This window comes from Amphiprion ocellaris, chromosome 12 (assembly GCF_022539595.1).
Source record: "Amphiprion ocellaris isolate individual 3 ecotype Okinawa chromosome 12, ASM2253959v1, whole genome shotgun sequence".
NCBI lineage: Eukaryota > Metazoa > Chordata > Actinopteri > Pomacentridae > Amphiprion > Amphiprion ocellaris.
This window is the reverse complement of record NC_072777.1, coordinates 7,940,180-7,957,493: the sequence shown is the minus strand read 5'-3', so window position 1 is coordinate 7,957,493 and position 17,314 is coordinate 7,940,180. Positions and strand designations below refer to the sequence as shown.

Below are 17,314 nucleotides of genomic sequence, written 5' to 3'. Positions count from 1 at the left end.
GGACCTCCTCCCACTCAATGTGTCTCAGGCTGGAAACGAGGTGGCGTGAACTTGTACGACATCGCAGTGACCAGCCAATCACAACACAGTCACAGTGGCTGCTTTCCCAAAATGTCTGCTAGTTAAGTCTTAAAATTTCGGATTTTTCTTCTCATCCAATTCAAATTACACATAAACTTTAGAATTTAAGCTTCTAGATCACCCACAGGCATTTTTGGGATACAGAGCAGACCACATGATGCTGGAAGCAGGAAGTCACTCAGTCAATCAGCTTTACCTCCGTGGGTCCTCCACTCCTGTTACTGGTTGGAAGAGCTTTCTACACACCAGACACAGATACATGAACGTCACATGAGAGAAGATATTACACACCTTCTAGTTATAGTAAAAAAAAAAGAAAAAAAGACTGAATCATGTCTACACGCAGACTCAAATAAGTGTTCATGACTAAATCCATGTAATGAGTTGATAGAAGTGGATAAGATAAAGCATCTTGGATGTTCACACTTAGCCTAGCTCAGCAAGACTAGAAGCAGAGTGAATCAGCTACTCAAGCTCTGTCCAAGGTTCCAAAACTGGTACAGGTGGTGGGTCAGTAGATATTAGAAAATGGGACAACTCTGGATATAAAACCGCTCCTTTCTTTTTCCATCATCTGTTCTTGAGGAAAATATTTTTTGATGAATCCCTGAGATTCCAGTAATTGAAAGGAAAATGGTTCTTGTCATTGAAGCCTTTTCTTTGGTGGGAAGTGACACATCAACTATAGACATAAAACCTACAGTAAGAGGCGTGTATCTTTCTGATTGTAAATATCTAAACTGGGAGGTAGTCACCTATTACAGGACTATATTTATACAGAAAGGTCTGTTGAAAGGCAGTTTTTTCACCATGGATATGTTGCCTGCAGATGTGAGTTGTTCAGATTTGTTGTTTTAAAGCTACATAACTGTACCATTGGTGGTGTTCTACTTGGGTGCAAAAGACGTTCAAACTATTTGTAATTAATAAACGAAGCAGTGAAGAGCAGAGGTAAATATTTTGACAAACAACGGTGCCCAAAGCGATGTGTCTGATTGGGATATCTTATGTTGGAAAATGTGGTGTTGGTTGCACTAAAAGGACAGAACGGGTCCTTTAGTCTGTCTTTACCCTCGCCATGGTTACAATTTCTTCAATGTCATGTATGTGTGGAAGTCATCACATTACCATCATACTGAGTTGTGCAGATTTGATTCCAGTAGCCTGCGCTATCTGAGTTGGTCGGTTTTCGTACTGATGTCTGAACTTTGCATCGTGGGAACTTCAGAAACTGACGTGACAATATGTTCATCCTTTTGTGTTAGCACATTTTTGAACTTTGGACAGAGCAACCTGGTCATTTCCCCTTTCTTTCAATCTTATGCTAAGCTAGGCTAACCATGTCCTGACTCCAACACTCTAACAGACTTGAAAACACAGACATGAGACTGGCATCTATCTGAACATCTCACTCTCCGAGAACAAGGGAATAAGTGCATTGCCCAGATTTTAAGCCATGACATTTAAAGGATGATTACACTTCATTACACGCAAGTTATTTTCCCAGTTCTAGTCATCATTTACATTGAGTTCAGGAAAGAAAATGCTTGAGTCTGCATGTAAACTTGACTATTCCATTTCAGCTATTTTTCAGTTCACATTCGTAGAGATAAGAGAGTGTAATAAACTGGGTTTGTATATTTATGAATAAGCTAAAGTGAGACCTACTTGAGGGATATGTGTAATCAAAGCAATAAAAATCAAAAAGCCCCCCGTCCTGCAGTGTTTTCTCAGACCAAAATGAACTTCAGAGAAGCTGTCCAAATAAGGTCACAGTTTTCTTTTCAAACTAACTATATTTTCATACTAGATGTTTATCTTCTCTTTGTTCCCCTTCACGTCTCTCTGTGTTTTCCAGTGTGTCTCACCTGTGTTACTGTGTCGTTTGGTGAAGGGGTTGAGTGTAGCTTTAGCCTTGGACGTCCAGTTGGCGGTGCTGGAGCCGAATGAGCTGGAGGACAGAGACTTGCCCAGGTTGTCGGAGCTCACCTTCTTCGTGTTGTTGGTAGCCGTCTTACTCCAGTCTGCATGAGAAAAAACAACTAATCAGTCAATACAAACCAGATCAGGATAATCAGAGGACTGTCCTCCCTTTACATTTCTTTACATAGATTATTTGTTTGATGTCAATCTCTTTCCTATTTGCACTTGTTTGATTTATTTAGTCAAGGAGAGGAGATCCATCCTTCAGCATTAAAAACATTTAAAATTAAGACTGATATCTACCACACTGACAATGAGTGCCTCAGTTACAAAGTATGTTTTCATGTGAGATATATATCCACATTCTTTAAGCTTTGCTGGCTTTTAACAGGACTAACCTGCGTAAAATTTAAGACTTTTTAAGGCCTTTTAATACCATATAAAATGTAATTTAATACCCATTTAACCACAACATTTTCAGTAGGAAAACCAACAAAGAAGAAATGAACTGCATTTATGTGCTGTTACTTGTTATTATATCATATACTGCCTGGCCCAAAAAAAAGTCGCCACCTGGATTTAATTAAGTCAGTAGGTAAGAGCCTTCCATTGGATAATTACTGCAGTGATTAATATGTTTCAGCTGGCAACAGCTTATTTAACCCTAGCTGATGCAGTGAGGAGCTTCTCATTTCTTAAACAATCATGTTGGAAGACATATCCTGTGGTCATGGAAAAGATGTTAATCTGTCTCAGAAGGGTCAAATTATTGGCCTGCATCAAGCAAAGAAAACAGCTGAGATTTCTGAAACGACTAAAATCAGGTGAAGAACCGTCCAATGCATCATTAAAACCTGGAAGAATAGCGGTGAACCAACGTCCCAGGAACAAATGTGGTCAGTCATGTGGTCTGATGAGTCCAGATTTACCCTGTTCCAGAGTGATGGGGGCATCAGGGTAAGAAGAGAGGTGGATGAAGTGATGCACTCATCATGGCTAGTGTCTACCAGCCTGTTGGGGTTAGGGTTATGATCTGGGGTTGGTCAGGTTCAGCAACATTATGTTCCCAAAGAATGAGGTCAGCTGACTGCCTGAATATACTGAATGACCAAGTCTTTCCATCAGTGGTGTTTTTCTTCCCTGATGGCATGGACATGTTCCAAGATGACGATGCCAGGATTCATGGGGCTCACATTGAGAATGAATGGATCAGGGAGATGAGACATCATTTTCACATGTGGATCGGCCTCTACAGAGTCCAGACCTCAGCCCCATTGAGAATTTTTGGAATGTGCTGGAGAAGACTTTGCACAGCAGTTCGACTCTCCCATCATCAGTATAAGATCGTGGTGAAAAACCAATACATCTCTGGAAAGAAATAAATGCTGTGACATTGCAGAAGCTGATCAAAATGATGCCAAAGCGAACGAGTGCCGTTCTCAAAGATAAAGACGGTCCAACAAAATAATAGAGTGTACAGCTTTTTTTTGGCCAGGCAGTGTATTTCCAGCTGTGACCTGGCAATCATCAATAAAAATAAAAATGCACAAATGAGACTCAAAAGTACACAGAAGAAGACTTGTTGTCTGTTGTTTGTTTCAGCTCATGTGTACAAACTGTTCACTTCAGTAAATGATTCCTGCTGTTTGACCGTAAAAAGAAGTCGCTGCTTTTCAGCATAGAACTAATAATGAATGTTGGATCCGTATCATCTGCTTTGGGGTTGAAAGAGATGGTTTAGTCTACTACACAGTTGTACCAGTCCTGAAAGAAGCATTCAGGTTGCTTACTTAAATAAAAGTGGCAATACAGCAATGTAAAAGTACTCTGTTACAAGTCTCGCAATAAAAATCCAACTTTAGTAAAGGTATATAAGTATTAGCAACTAAATACAGTTAAAGGATTTAAGTCCAGGTTTGATCCCTGAGATTGATATATTATTATATATAACATTATTGCATTATTGTTACTGAATAATCAATGTGTCAGCAGCATGTAACTTTTGTAGCTGCTGCAGGTGGAGCTAGTTTGAAACATTTCATTTCCAGTTTTTTATACAGGGACAGCAGATACATCTGAAGGTTGTCACATGATTAATGGTACGGGAAAGAAGAGAAAACACATCTCTTTTCAGCTTTTCAAACATTTCATTTGAAAAGCTGATTTCTGCTGAGATATTGGATCATTGAAACAAGTTTAGAAGTAAAAATCACCATTTGTTGACACTGTTAACATCTCACATATGAAATGTGACCTGATTACACACTGTTTTTTGTAAGAAGCCACAAAGTTTGGAAGCCACTTGTCATTGTGTTATTTTATCTGTTGTGTTAAATTCCCACCTTAAAAAAAAACACTAAAGCTGTCAGATAAAAGTGGTGGAGTAGAAAGTACAATGATTCCCTCTGAAATAAAGGGGACCAGCAATATAAAGTAGCAGAAGATGGAAATACTCAAGAAAGGTACACGTGAGCAGTTGTACTTCTTACTGTGATCCAGGTTTAACAATTCAATGACTACACTTCAGAGGCTTTCGCACACAAATCTTACTGCGGATTTTTTGGTATGAAATCAAATGCATAAAGGAAGTGCACAGACTCGTGTGCCTTCTTACAAATGAAATGGCACCAGGACAGCACATCCTCAGACTGAGAGCACCTGGAGGACTTCCTCGTCTTTGAGAAACAACTGCATTTTATCTTTTTTTATTAGCTGCAAAGCCGTGGTGACTTAGGTTTTATATTTTAATAAAGTGCCCTTGTCTTTTTTTTTTTTTTTTTATGCCGCTGTGGGAATCTGGCAGGAGTCCAGCAGACAGATCTGACAGGACTCCTGTGGAGAGACGTGAACCAGCTTCAACCTGAGATGAACAAACAAGCAGACAGACGGACGGACAGATGGACGGATACCTGAGTTGTCTGACAGCCTGAATCGACCACAGCAGAGGTACCTCCTCCACTGCTTCTGCACGTTTTCTTTTAGGGCACAGTGGAAGATAAATATGAAAAGCCCTGTGGGAAGAAGGAAAAGCATGAGAAGATGAGTTGTTTCCAACACAACAAAACCATAATAGAGGGCAGAACTGATGCCATACAGAATGAAGTAACTGACTGTCCACTTGGCCAAAATTACTTGGAGCTCATATGAGAACATTTTGTATCAATCACATGAGCTCTAGGCTATTTTCAGGATAATTTCACTACCTTTAGTTTTAAACTCTTATGTTGGCCAGTCTAAAAGTTAGCCATAAATGTTGCATTTTTTTTACCTTTCAGGACAGTCTAGACTATGCACATCTTTCATATTCTCAGATGACAATGCTTGCATGTTTTTATACTAGTCTTTCTATCAAGGGACAAAACTATTATGAAACCGTTATGCTTTGAATAATTGTCTAAGATCTAAATCAGATGGTGGGATACTGGGGTTTTGTTGCTAAAGTTTTCCCATACTGTAGCCTACTTGCAAAACCGACAAAACTAGGCAAAGTTAATTCAAGGAATGCAATTTAATTAGACTACTTCAAGATCACAAGAGGGTATATGAATAGATCAGGTTCTTAAGGTTAAACTTCTACTTTTTTAAATGCAACTTGCTCATGTGACTGTTTCTCTTGACTGCACAAACTTGCAATAAGTCGCTTGCTGTAATGAATAGCACCTGTATATAAGTAGATTCACACCCTGTACATAGCTTAGAGTCATCTGGTTGTTATCCCATCATGGACACACACACTTTGAGGATATTATCTAGCTAATATAATGGCTGCTTGCCATGAGTGTCACTAACTACACAACTACATCAAACAGGTTGGCTACTCTACCTTGCAGTGAGTTGAAGATGGCAAACAGGTACATGAAAGGCAGGGTGACGGGTTCCCAGGCGAACAGAGCGAAGCCCCATGTCATTCCCAGCAGGAAGGTGAGGCTGATGACGCTCCGCAGGTTTCGTAGAACCTGGAACAAAGCATTGGAGATTGCATATTTCAATGCTTTTTAACGTTTCTCCTCTTTCCTTGGATGCTTCTCATGAGGATCTCCCAGATACTTAAATGCACCTCAAGTAAACGAGGAGTGAAGACAGAAGATGCTGCATGTGACACAGTTGTGCATCAAGTCGCAAGTAAACATCTTTTATGACTGATGCTGTGGAACTTGAGATTTCTCATTTGGCAGCGTCAGCTCCTTTGTCCTTGTATCTTTCTCTCACATCCTCGTTAAGAGCAAACAGAAGTGAGAAGACACGCTAGCAAAATAAAAAGCACCCTTGTGTCCTTTCTACATTTCTTACTTCAGCGGCAGGCACAATAAATTTCAGCCGACACCCATTTGAAAGTGTTTTATATTGTGTTGCTTTGTTGGACTGTTTTCAACTGGAATCTTTTGTTTCTGTTAGTGATTTCAGATTGAAAAAAGGTTCAAAATTTCAAAATTTCAAGACTACTAACAGATATATATTGTTTGGACGCTTTTCTGAAATAAATTAAGGCCGAAGAAAATATGAAATGACAGAGAATTACTGTCATCCAATCTAAATCAAACCGCTGAGCTCGAGTGCAGACCTCGTCCCGGAGGGTGCGGTTGCTGCGTTTGCCGTTGCGGCCGCAGATCTGCAGCATCACCACGATGAACATGGCCACGTTGAGCAGAAACACGAGGCAGAAGTAACCGACGCAGGTGATGTAGAAGACCACAGTATTCTGGATCCAACAGCTGAAGAGAAAACAAACAAACACTCTGAGCTACGTTGGCTAATTCGCACACTAACACACATCTGTGCAACAACAAAGAGAGTCGGTGTGTTTTTATAAAATGAAAGGACTTCCTGTTCACTTAAAGGACATGTTGCCCTTTTTTGCCCTTTGCTGTTAATGTTGTTAGATGGTCTGGTGACAACAAGGTCGTGTCCTCAGTGATGCTCCTGTCAATGTGTTGTTGGGTAGATTTGGCTATTTCTAGAAACAATTTGTTTGTAGGCCCCCGAATCTATGAAAATGCAGGGATTTTGTATTTTTCAACAACATCATTCTCTATATTAGTATAGAAGCTATCTTTAAGCCATAATCTACAGCTGGTCAGTTAAAACTAACATTATGTTGCGAACACACTATTTCATTCGCTCCAGCAAAGATTATGATCATTCAGAATCTTTATGACTTTATTTATGATTCACTTTTGACTGAGCTTTTTGTTGAAAATATGTTAATAGTTATTCACTTTGTTTTCACTATCTAAACCACCTCCTCCCAGTGCTCCATGGTCCTGTTCTGATGCTCCATTCTAGGTGCTTTCACCTTTTCTGGCTAACGGGTTGTTCTTCCTTGGGTGACTCTTTGTAGGTACTTCATACTGGAAACACCCCACATGACCTTCTACTTTAGGAGATCCTCTAATCCAATCATCTCTTCACCACAATTTAGTTTGTGTCCCTCAGATCCTCATGCTGCCCATTTATTCCTGCTTCTAGTCTATCAACTTAAAGAACAGACTGTTCCCTTGTTGCCTGAAATCTCCCACTCTGATAGGTGCCATGGAAACATGATAATCAATGTTATTAACTTCACTGGTCAGTGGTTTTATGTTGGAACTGTAGTGATAGTGTTTATAGACAAAACCACGAGAAGCTGAATCTAAAGTTGTCTGGGTTTACTGGAACAGTGCATTTACCCGCACTGTTAAGACCAAAAATAACATTTTCTCATATGTTCACATGAAAGTTCCTCCTTTAAAAATATTGACTGTACACATTAAATGTTCCTTATTCAGTTTTTGACTCCCACTACTGCTATGGAGCTGTTTTTCAGGGAGTGGGCTTTGCAGGTCTTGTACATGAGGATTTAAGTGTATGTGTGTATACTAGAACAAGGCTCTCACATCATTCCACTCATGAAGTCCTGGTAGTAACATGTCAGCTAGTGCAGTTGTGTGCCAACAAAGGCAGTGATGAAGGAATCTGGTTAACATGGATAGAAACACTGCAGGATTGGACATACAAGTAGATTTTCGCCTTTCATTGTTTGGTAACAGTCTATACTGACTATCTCTGAATTGTGGAATGTTGAACACACTCTGAATACAAATCTACAAATCTGACACATCTTTTACACAAGAATATAATCGGAAGATTTACCAATAATAGTCAGATCAGCTTTACTTTGATTTATGTATAGGAAAACTACCAGGAACCTTCAAATGCAATAACAGCATCTATGTTTCAAATACTTGAGTCTCTTATTGTCTACTTTTGAGTTTAACTTATTACTGTGAATCTGTGGTTACTTACAACTCTGAGGAGTCCTCTTCTGAGTCTCCTTTGCCGTACTCTCGCAGGCCATAAGAGTTTTTATCCACTGCGACAACAATCCCCACCAGCACTGCAGGGAGACCTGGAATAAACCACACAACCCTCAGGTTAACATCAGAGCTCCTCTTTCTTACTATCTAGGCTCTGTTGCTACAAAACTGACACTGCCAGTTATCATATTTAAACACAGATCAGAATGAAATTATTCTCACATCATGTCAGATGCCATGAATGAAAACCTACTGTAGGCAGAAAGTTAAATGTTCATCAGTTACCAAAAAAATAAATCAGCTGTCTGATTTTCTTTCAGTAGTGTTCAGTTTATCAGCGTGACCCTGTTCTGACTACTGATGAAGTCTATCAATTTTACAATTACATTTTAAACAGCATTTTCCATCTGCTGCCATTAGAGGGCACCACGGTAAACTGTTACACAGTGAGATCTTAAAGGCTGTCTGAGTAACATTCACAAAGCCTGGACATTAATGACCCTGGTGGCTGTTAGGTAAACTGCAGTCAGAACCTGTTGCTCATGCCTTGATGTGACATACACAATACTGAAGATAACTAAGCAGCACTATGTTGACAGATGAGGTAACTAAAGTTACACTGTTAATGTGGGTGGTCTATGAACTGTAATTGAGACCCTGCATGTTGACCCTAAGTTTACCCAGTGTTGGGCACGTACCAGTTTGGCTGGATGGATTTTACTGGATTAAACTTTTTTTGTTCTTTGGGCTTACATGGAGTTTGTGTTGGAGTCTGTGTCATGCTGGATTCTGCTTGTTTGTTAATATTATTGGACTCAGCTTCTACACTAATGTTAGTGTTGCACACTGTAGGCGCTTTAGTAGAGTGAAAGGGGGCTTTGAGGCAAGGCACTCGGGATCGAGCGTAAACTTCACATCCTTTGAATTTTTTCAGAAAGTCCATCCTAAGTCCTTTATGTAGAAATCAGTCACAGACTGGTAAAGGCAATCAAGACAATCAGTTATGGTACAATCCACTCACATGGTATGAACAAAACAGAGATTAATATGTGTAAGTTTCTTCATTCTTACACATAGCACCTTCAAAGAATTAAACATTTACAGTTTCAGGCTTTGGCATCGAAAGACAGTGAAGCACACAACTGTCCAAACCATAAAATATATTTAAATACATAAATGGTAAAATATTCTTTTAAATGCCATTTATTTATCTGTATTTCATGTTTTATGGATGTTATTGTGCCTTCTGTTTTTTACAAAACTTTTTTTCTGCAGTTAGTTTAGAGCTAACCAACCTAACTTTTATAATGCGTTTTTACATGCTACGACTCAATAAATCATTCTGGAGAAAATGTCCTATGCTTAGATAATTCAGGAACAATGTGCAGTTACATAATTCCACCAGCAGGGGAACACTGGCAAGTTTATTTTTAAGGATTCAAGGGTTCGACTTATCACATATCTTAAACACAAATTCTTTAAAAAACTTTTTTTAAAAAAAAATGATTAATAGAAAGTCAACATTGGCAAACTATGCCAGATTTTTAAATGAAATCAGTTAATTTACATGTTCATTTTGAAAATTAGGCTTATACCACTGACTACAATGTTTCAAATGGACCTTCCTACATTATCTTAAGGAAAAAATGAGCGAGATGAAATTAGATATTAACAGATGAATCTTGGGCACGACATCATACCTTAAGCCAAACAGTTAACAACTCACCCCATCCAACAATGCAGAACTTGAGGATGTATCGCCGTATGTAGGTGTTGAACACTTTTACCAGAGCGATGTACATGTGGATGGACTCCAACCCCATCCAGGTGAAGGAGGTCAGCAGGAAGTAGTGCAGGAAGACGGCCACAGACAAACACAGCCATTCGGTTTCCAGACTGGCGAGCCAGCCGTCCAAAAGAAACACCATGTTGAGGAAGAGCAAGGACGTGCTGAGGTTCATCAGGATCTTAGACGGGTAGTCACGCCGTAGTTTTCTGAAGAGAACAAAAAGAAAGTGCTGCAAGGTTGAAATTTGATTTTATTGTTAGTTTTGCTGTGGTTTGTGCATGTTTTCAGTTGTGCATATTCACAACTTCTCACCCTAACCAACCGACTGATCAGATTTCTTGCCTTAAGCCTCTCAGGGACCTCAGAGAGTTTTTCATGCTTCTCTCACTGTTACTGGTCCAGATTGTTCCCCGTGATTGGAGGTTTCAGATAAATAGTGGACATGGAAGTAAAATAAAGACAATTATCAATCCAAAAATTACATTTTTTTTAATATCATACACAGAAAATGAAAGACCAGAAACAGGTCAGAATTTAGGAATAGATCAAAACACTTTTCTTGATAAGATGTTTCAGTCTCACTGCCTACTGTAACAATCTTGTAATGAATCAAATCAAAAACTAGACCCAGGATTAACATATTATCAATAAAAGGCAAATTACACCAACTTATCTGGACTGTTCCTGAGTTGTTTGAAGGCGAGGTACCAGAGTCAAAAACCACAAAATAATTAGTATCAGCAATATTTTTGGACCTTTAGTCAATGATGCCTGCCATTTCCTGTCTGAGAGGCTAAGTTCTTCAGTTCACCAGTTTAGAACATTTTTTTCCTTTGTTCTTTCCTTCTTTAAAAATCCACTGCTGGGTGTCTCTTAAACCATAACTGGAGCACTACTCACACTGACAGTAAGCGAAAAGGGAAACCTCTTGCTAGCCCAAAACTAGCTACCATTTGTCTCTGGTGGTATGACCAACACAATGTTACAAAGCTGTATGTTGGTTGGGGTCATGCTGTCAAAGGCGAACAGGTGCCTGACAGAACTGGCTATATCTAACTTAAGCGATTTCAGTTTATTTTGGCATTTTAGGACATCACTGAGGCCATTGACAGTGGATTGGCTGCTCCAAGTGAAGGAGTTTGAAAATCTCTGGGTCATCTCTTGTTCACAAGAAGCATAAAATAAAGTGTGAGACGGACTGATAGATGGTTGTTTTGCATCAGGCTGCTGTGATAATGAAGGAGCTGAGTCTAAAGGTAAAACTTTGGCAGTCAATCTATACTGCAACTCTCATCTATGGTGATTAGCTTTGTGTAGTAATCCAGACATTGTCCATGCGATAATGCACTGATCTTCTTGATCCTTAGGGATCTCCTTGATGGGGAGTGAGTGTAGGGAAGAAGTCCCACAGGCAGACTCCAGAGAAACTTGAAGGACTGAAACACTGAACTGAAGCTGGATCCTTAGAAAGATTGACTTGGACACAGTTGGTGCACAAAGTCTGCTCCAAATTTGGAGAGACTCTTGCCCAGCTGTCTGAAGCCAGAAAGACAATCCAACGACATACTTTACCTGTCCCCAGTGTGCGAAGAAAACTTTATCAGATAGAAACCTGCTAGTTTCCAGAGACTAACAGACCCATATGAGGGATCGAAAGAATGAGTTCATTAATATAAGTGGCCAAAATGGAACTTAACACCAGACTCACTCGAAGGCGATATAAGTGAGCAGCGTGGCAGCAGAGAATATGGCCGAGATGCCGCAGCCGATGTAGGTGATGAAGGTCAAGATCTTGTTATTCTTTTGATCGATGTGGGGTGAAGCTCCAGATACGTCCTGGAGAGAAAGACAGAAAGATACAAATACGGTTAGATCATGTTAATCGGCAATTTTAGCAGCAAAAAAGTGACAACACGAATATAATAAAGCTACACGAAAAACAAAGATACCAAATGTCCGGAAACAAACCAACGTCTTACACAATAGTTATAAAAAGGAATAGAATTGTAGTATTCAGGTGGTACTGTGACTGCAGACCAGGACTTGATGATGTGTGTGCAAAGAACCAGTAATCCTTAAATGTTTATTAATGCATCAAAGGCTTTAATTACACAACTGGCAGAAACACATCTGAACTTGTTTTTATTTTTGCCCTTTAGAGTGTGGAAACAGACACACAACAGTCTTACCATGAGGATCCCAAAGTGTGTGAGGTGGGTACAGAGGCAGATGGTTTTGTTGCTGGTGGATTCTGGGGAAACACTGCAGCCTTCTCCGTTCCAACCTCCAGCTCCATCTAGTGGAGACACATAGGTATTACATCACATATTACATTGACTTTACCGTATTACAAAATGGTAACTGTGTAACTGAGGAGATTACTGAAAGAAAAATGTTGTTTGACTTTATCTTGACTTTAATAAAAAGTTGTTTAAAAGCATACACAGTTAGGGATGTACTTTTACTGGTCAGTAACACCATCTTATTACTTTTTCTTTGACTAGCAATGCATTTATGAATTTTATGCAGCATAAATACATTTCGGGTATAGATTCCCTGCTTGATTTCTGCCTTTGTAAAGTTTTTGTGGAACTTTCTGCGCCAAAATCTCTGAGGGTAGCTGCGTATATGATATAGAAGAAAGACTTTTCCAACCTAAAGCCCCTGCCCCTTTCAAATACAAGAGGGTGAACTAAAATTTCTCCCAAGATTTAGTGGGATGTATTTGTCCTCTGACAAATACCAACATGGTCAGTTAAAAGCACCCTTATGCAAGGAGGCAGTCAAAGTAAATCTGCAGCAGAATCCCAGTGGATGTGACCGAGTTGAACTTTAACAGGTGGGATGTTTTTCTCCTAACACTTGATGAATGTTGTTTCTGGTAAAAAATGACTCCCTGCAGATTTGGGGAACCTGTAGGGAACCTGAAATGTTTCAAAGGATGCAGACGCAGACAGACTTACTGTTCATGCTGAAGTCCCAGAACATGCATACTGGATTCAGAGAGGGCTGTCAGGACAGAAGAAAAATGAAACAGCAGTAAGAATCACAAAAGCAGCTGCTCTGACCCAGTTTATCACCTCACACCTGGTTTCAATTTGTATGTTCTTCACTTTTAAATCTCTCGTGAAACTGGATGTTTCCAAAAAGAATATGCATTGCTGGAAGTATTTTAAAGCCGGGATTTTTAGTCATATTTAATTCCAAGCAACCCCAAACACTTCTACCAAAAAGAAAAAGCAAAATGTTCTATAAATTTTACTTTTGTATTTGGAGATTTCACTTCTTTGTCAAAAAAAAATTGCCAGAAATTACATTTTGTTGGCAAATGATAAATATTACAATCCCTATTAAATCAAGAAAAGATAAAATGTTGCCTTTTGTTAAAAGGGAAATTTAACTTTTAGTTTTTTTAAAGGAAAGAAATGCAAAAATGTATACAAAGAAAAATGTTGATACAGAATTATAAAACCCTAATAAATGAGCACAACACGACAATGTCAACACATGAGCACTCGACCAGACGTGTCTCATCGTACCTGTTCAGGAAGGTGAGCGATCTCGATCTCGACAGGCTCCATCAGGTTACTGATGGAGAAGTTTCCCACGCTGCTCGCCACCACATAGCTGTTTAAAGAGCGACCGTCCTGCTCTTTCTAAACGCAGTGGCACAGACATCAACTTTACTGTTACTGTATGCTCTGTGGCCTTATTTATCCACATTAAAGCTTCAGAAATGATGCACGTGCAGTACAGAATGTCACACTGTGATCTCAGACCTGGAAGAGGTTGGTGCTGCTGAAGAACATGAAGTTAATCCTGGACAGAGACGATCTGTCGACCTCGCTCAGAGAGACGCTGGAGAGCAGAGAGGGAGGGAGGGTGATCTGAGCTAAAGGGTTCACCCTCGCTGAGTCAAAGTCAATCTGAAAGACGACAGGAGAGAAGAAAAAAAAAAGCAATGCTCAAGTAAAATTCAAAGTGACAGGTGAAATCTTGGCAAATTGGCAAATTTTGTGTGGAAGTTCTTCAAAATCAACCTCCATGAGAAAAAGATCCTTCAGAGGAAGACTGTTTGATGCCACCGGGTGCTACCTGGGGGTCGGTGGTGTTCGGAGCCATGAAGGCGCTGAAGGACATCCCGCTGAACACGGTGGTGTTGAGGGCTGAGATCCCCACAGCCAGATGTTTGGAGGTGATGCTGATGGACTGGCCTTCGAACTCGATCTTCTGAACCAACTCGTCTACTGTCTTCAGAGCTCTGATGAGGAGGGACAGAATTATGCTGATACTTTCAAAAAGTCCTTCAAAACGACAGTTAGGCATGAACTGAATGAGCAGACAGACATTTCCTGAGAGGAAAAATATAGTAAACATGGACTGATATACGCAGGAGAATGTCAAAGTTAATAAATTAAGATAATATAAGAGAACATATAATAAGCATGGTCACAAGATATGCATAATATGTTGACAGAACAGTGAATGGTAATGAAATTTGTTGCAGCATAATACAACTGAAGGGAAGCAACCCTGCAGCACGCTGTACTTTACTCCTCGACTGTACATTAACTGTGCTGTTTTAGGACAGTACTGCATATTACAACAATGCAGTGAGTAAAGTCATGTAAAATAAGGCGTGTTAGAGGTAGAACACAAACGAACATGAGAGAATAAAAACAGCACATAAGTGTACAAAGGCAGAAAACAATAGAGCGGTACAGTGTAGTGCAGTGGAGATGGAACAAATCAGGATGCAGTAAAGAGTGCAGCAGAGGCAGAGGAACGTACTTCTCGGAGGTGGCCGACAGCGCCGTCTCCGAGCTGGTCATGACGTTGGAGATGATGGTGACGACGGTGAGGGCTAACGTGGTGTTGATCTTGGCCACGTTCACCAGCTGCTTCACCTTCGTCACCACTTTAGACACCTGCCGAAGTTAAAGGGAGGACAGTTTATTCACTCTCCTCGTTGCAGCGTTCCTGTTCAGTCAAACGCCGCAGGTTGGAGTCTCACCTCCTCGTTGGACAGCTCGTTGTTGGTGATGACTTTGAGCTGGTCCGCCACCTCAGCTGCATTTTCTGCACAAACAAAACAACACACATGCAAATTAGTTACACGCACAGGTTTCCACATATCTGTATTTTAGTGTATGCTACTTTACACCAACATCTGACTACATCTGGAGGATAAAAAACGTACTTTTCACACCTATAGTTAATTTACAGCCTAGGAGTTGACAGAAAATCTATAATTATTGTATAAAATGTGACAAATTGCGACAGACTAAACAGGTAGCAGCATTTAATTACTATGTTGAATAATGAGTACATCACTTTTGTGTTACTTTACATACATTTTGTGGCTAATATTGATATATTTTCTAATGCAGGACTACATTGTGATATTGCTATATGTATTTCAACAACAGAGCTCAATGTTTTGACCATAACTTTTCATTTTATGCTAATTCTACGACATTACAAATGAAAATACTGTACTTTTTTAACAGCTATACTTATTTTGCTGCTTGCTGCTTCTGTCCATCCATCTAAACATCCATCCTTCCTACTTGGCCTGACTTTGAGACGCCTGACATCTGATTAGCCAGTAGCTACGTGTACCTGCTGACACCTCAATGGTGTCGATGTCTGTGCAGTTACTGAAGTCTGCAGCCGACCAGTAGGACGTGTAGTTCTGTGCATCGATCAAACTAGGACAAAGGGAAAGACATTTTTATATTTGTTAGTATATAAAAAAATGTACTGGTTGTGACAGGAACATTCTGCAAAACAGTATGAGTACGACAGCAGAGACTTGCACTGTGTAAAACGTCTGTTCCAGCAGGAGTTTTACTCTAAAACATCCTCAGGAGACTCAGGTGAGATGTAGACTCATAATCTGCAACTCTGACTGCTGAAGATCTACTGAGAGCAGCGTGACTAAGTTGGACGCAATGGACACCGACGCTAAACTTAAATACATCTGCCTTAAATTAGCCAAACTATCAACGCTTTATTGCTGCCAGTCAACCATTCATTGTTGCTCATCCCCAAGAATGCAACCTATAGGAGGGTTTCCTGAATTAGCGTCTCTACTGACGGTTTTTCTTGGCTCTCAGGAAGTAAGTTAAAATAGAGAACCATTGTCATCATGAATACAACGCTAAACATAGCTAAATAACTATCTGATTGAAACGGGAACCTAACACATGTCGACCCGTCCATCAACCCCAACGTCCTGCCAATGCTACAAAGATTCACTTGGCACTATGGCAACAAGAGAGCGCTGAGACATTAAGACGTGCCTATGGGTCGTAAAAAGCTGGTTGCACGAATGACCTATGGGATCATTTTTAATGGAAGGACGGTTCCAAAAAACTCTAACAGTGAAATGTTGCATAATAAAGTATGTAAGATCTAATATACAGTAGGATTTGAATCCGCCACTGTTTTCAGTCCAAATCAGAACAGATACAGTTCAGCTTCATTCACAGCAGCTGATCAATGACTGAAAGAGGAAAATGAATTGTTAGCTGAAAACTATGTAGACAAGAAAACGTAATTTCTGCAGAATGATGAGTCTGACATGACTCTGTGGTTGTTCTAATAGAATAAATGCTGCAAATTATCACAAATTTATGAGTATATCAGGTTAACATGGAGTTTACATCAACAGCCAATGAAAACGGAAGCAAAAAACTGCAAAAATGAGACAGATAGGCTCGTCTTTAATTTAAGCTGGAACCTGTTCACAGCTGAGCAGAAAAAAAAACAATTTATGCTGAGACATTGCAGGCTTTCAATGGATCAGCAGGCGTCTCTCCCACTGCATTAATACTTTAGATCACTATCAGTTGTGCAATATCACTTAAGAGAGTTAAAAAAAAAAAAGAAATACAAAAGATGAATTAGATCAATTGATCAACAGCAAGCTTTGGCAATTTAATTTGTATTCAGAGTGTCTTTGCTGTATAACTCTCTGCATAGTGTTTATTTTCTGCGTGTTTTTCCTTCATAAGAGATATTGGCCATCTGTTAGCATTAGGTGACAGCAAAGAGCTATTGTTTGACTATGAGTGATGAATGCAGCAGCTCCTGGAAGCTCACAGGGAGAACTCAGAAAATTAGGTTTCCAGTGTGTCGTGTCCCGGAGAGACCACAGATCCTGATTAAGCTGCTCTTATCTACAAAATCTAATGAAAATCACATAAGAGAAGGCTTTGCATTT

General features: G+C 39.7%; 1 protein-coding gene across 10 annotated transcripts in view; it reads right to left on the bottom strand.

The window, feature by feature from the left end:
* Positions 1 to 17,314, bottom strand: part of adgrg6 (adhesion G protein-coupled receptor G6) — a 116,571-nt gene that overhangs the window by 13,635 nt on the left and 85,622 nt on the right. For 9 of the 10 annotated variants that reach the window (XM_023288182.3, XM_035956439.2, XM_035956444.2 and 6 more), the window contains 15 exons: positions 15,709 to 15,797; positions 15,101 to 15,165; positions 14,878 to 15,014; positions 14,182 to 14,347; positions 13,866 to 14,012; positions 13,626 to 13,742; positions 13,050 to 13,095; positions 12,276 to 12,382; positions 11,795 to 11,922; positions 10,024 to 10,292; positions 8,287 to 8,389; positions 6,566 to 6,716; positions 5,828 to 5,960; positions 4,914 to 5,015; positions 1,950 to 2,105 (listed from right to left, as the gene is read on the bottom strand). In XM_023288182.3, the coding sequence (XP_023143950.2) occupies positions 1,950 to 2,105; positions 4,914 to 5,015; positions 5,828 to 5,960; positions 6,566 to 6,716; positions 8,287 to 8,389; positions 10,024 to 10,292; positions 11,795 to 11,922; positions 12,276 to 12,382; positions 13,050 to 13,095; positions 13,626 to 13,742; positions 13,866 to 14,012; positions 14,182 to 14,347; positions 14,878 to 15,014; positions 15,101 to 15,165; positions 15,709 to 15,797 (1,916 nt within the window). Of the gene's footprint in view, positions 1 to 277; positions 320 to 1,949; positions 2,106 to 4,913; positions 5,016 to 5,827; positions 5,961 to 6,565; positions 6,717 to 8,286; positions 8,390 to 10,023; positions 10,293 to 11,794; positions 11,923 to 12,275; positions 12,383 to 13,049; positions 13,096 to 13,625; positions 13,743 to 13,865; positions 14,013 to 14,181; positions 14,348 to 14,877; positions 15,015 to 15,100; positions 15,166 to 15,708; positions 15,798 to 17,314 lie in introns of all 10 variants that reach the window. The other variant, XM_023288199.3, reaches the window with a different exon arrangement.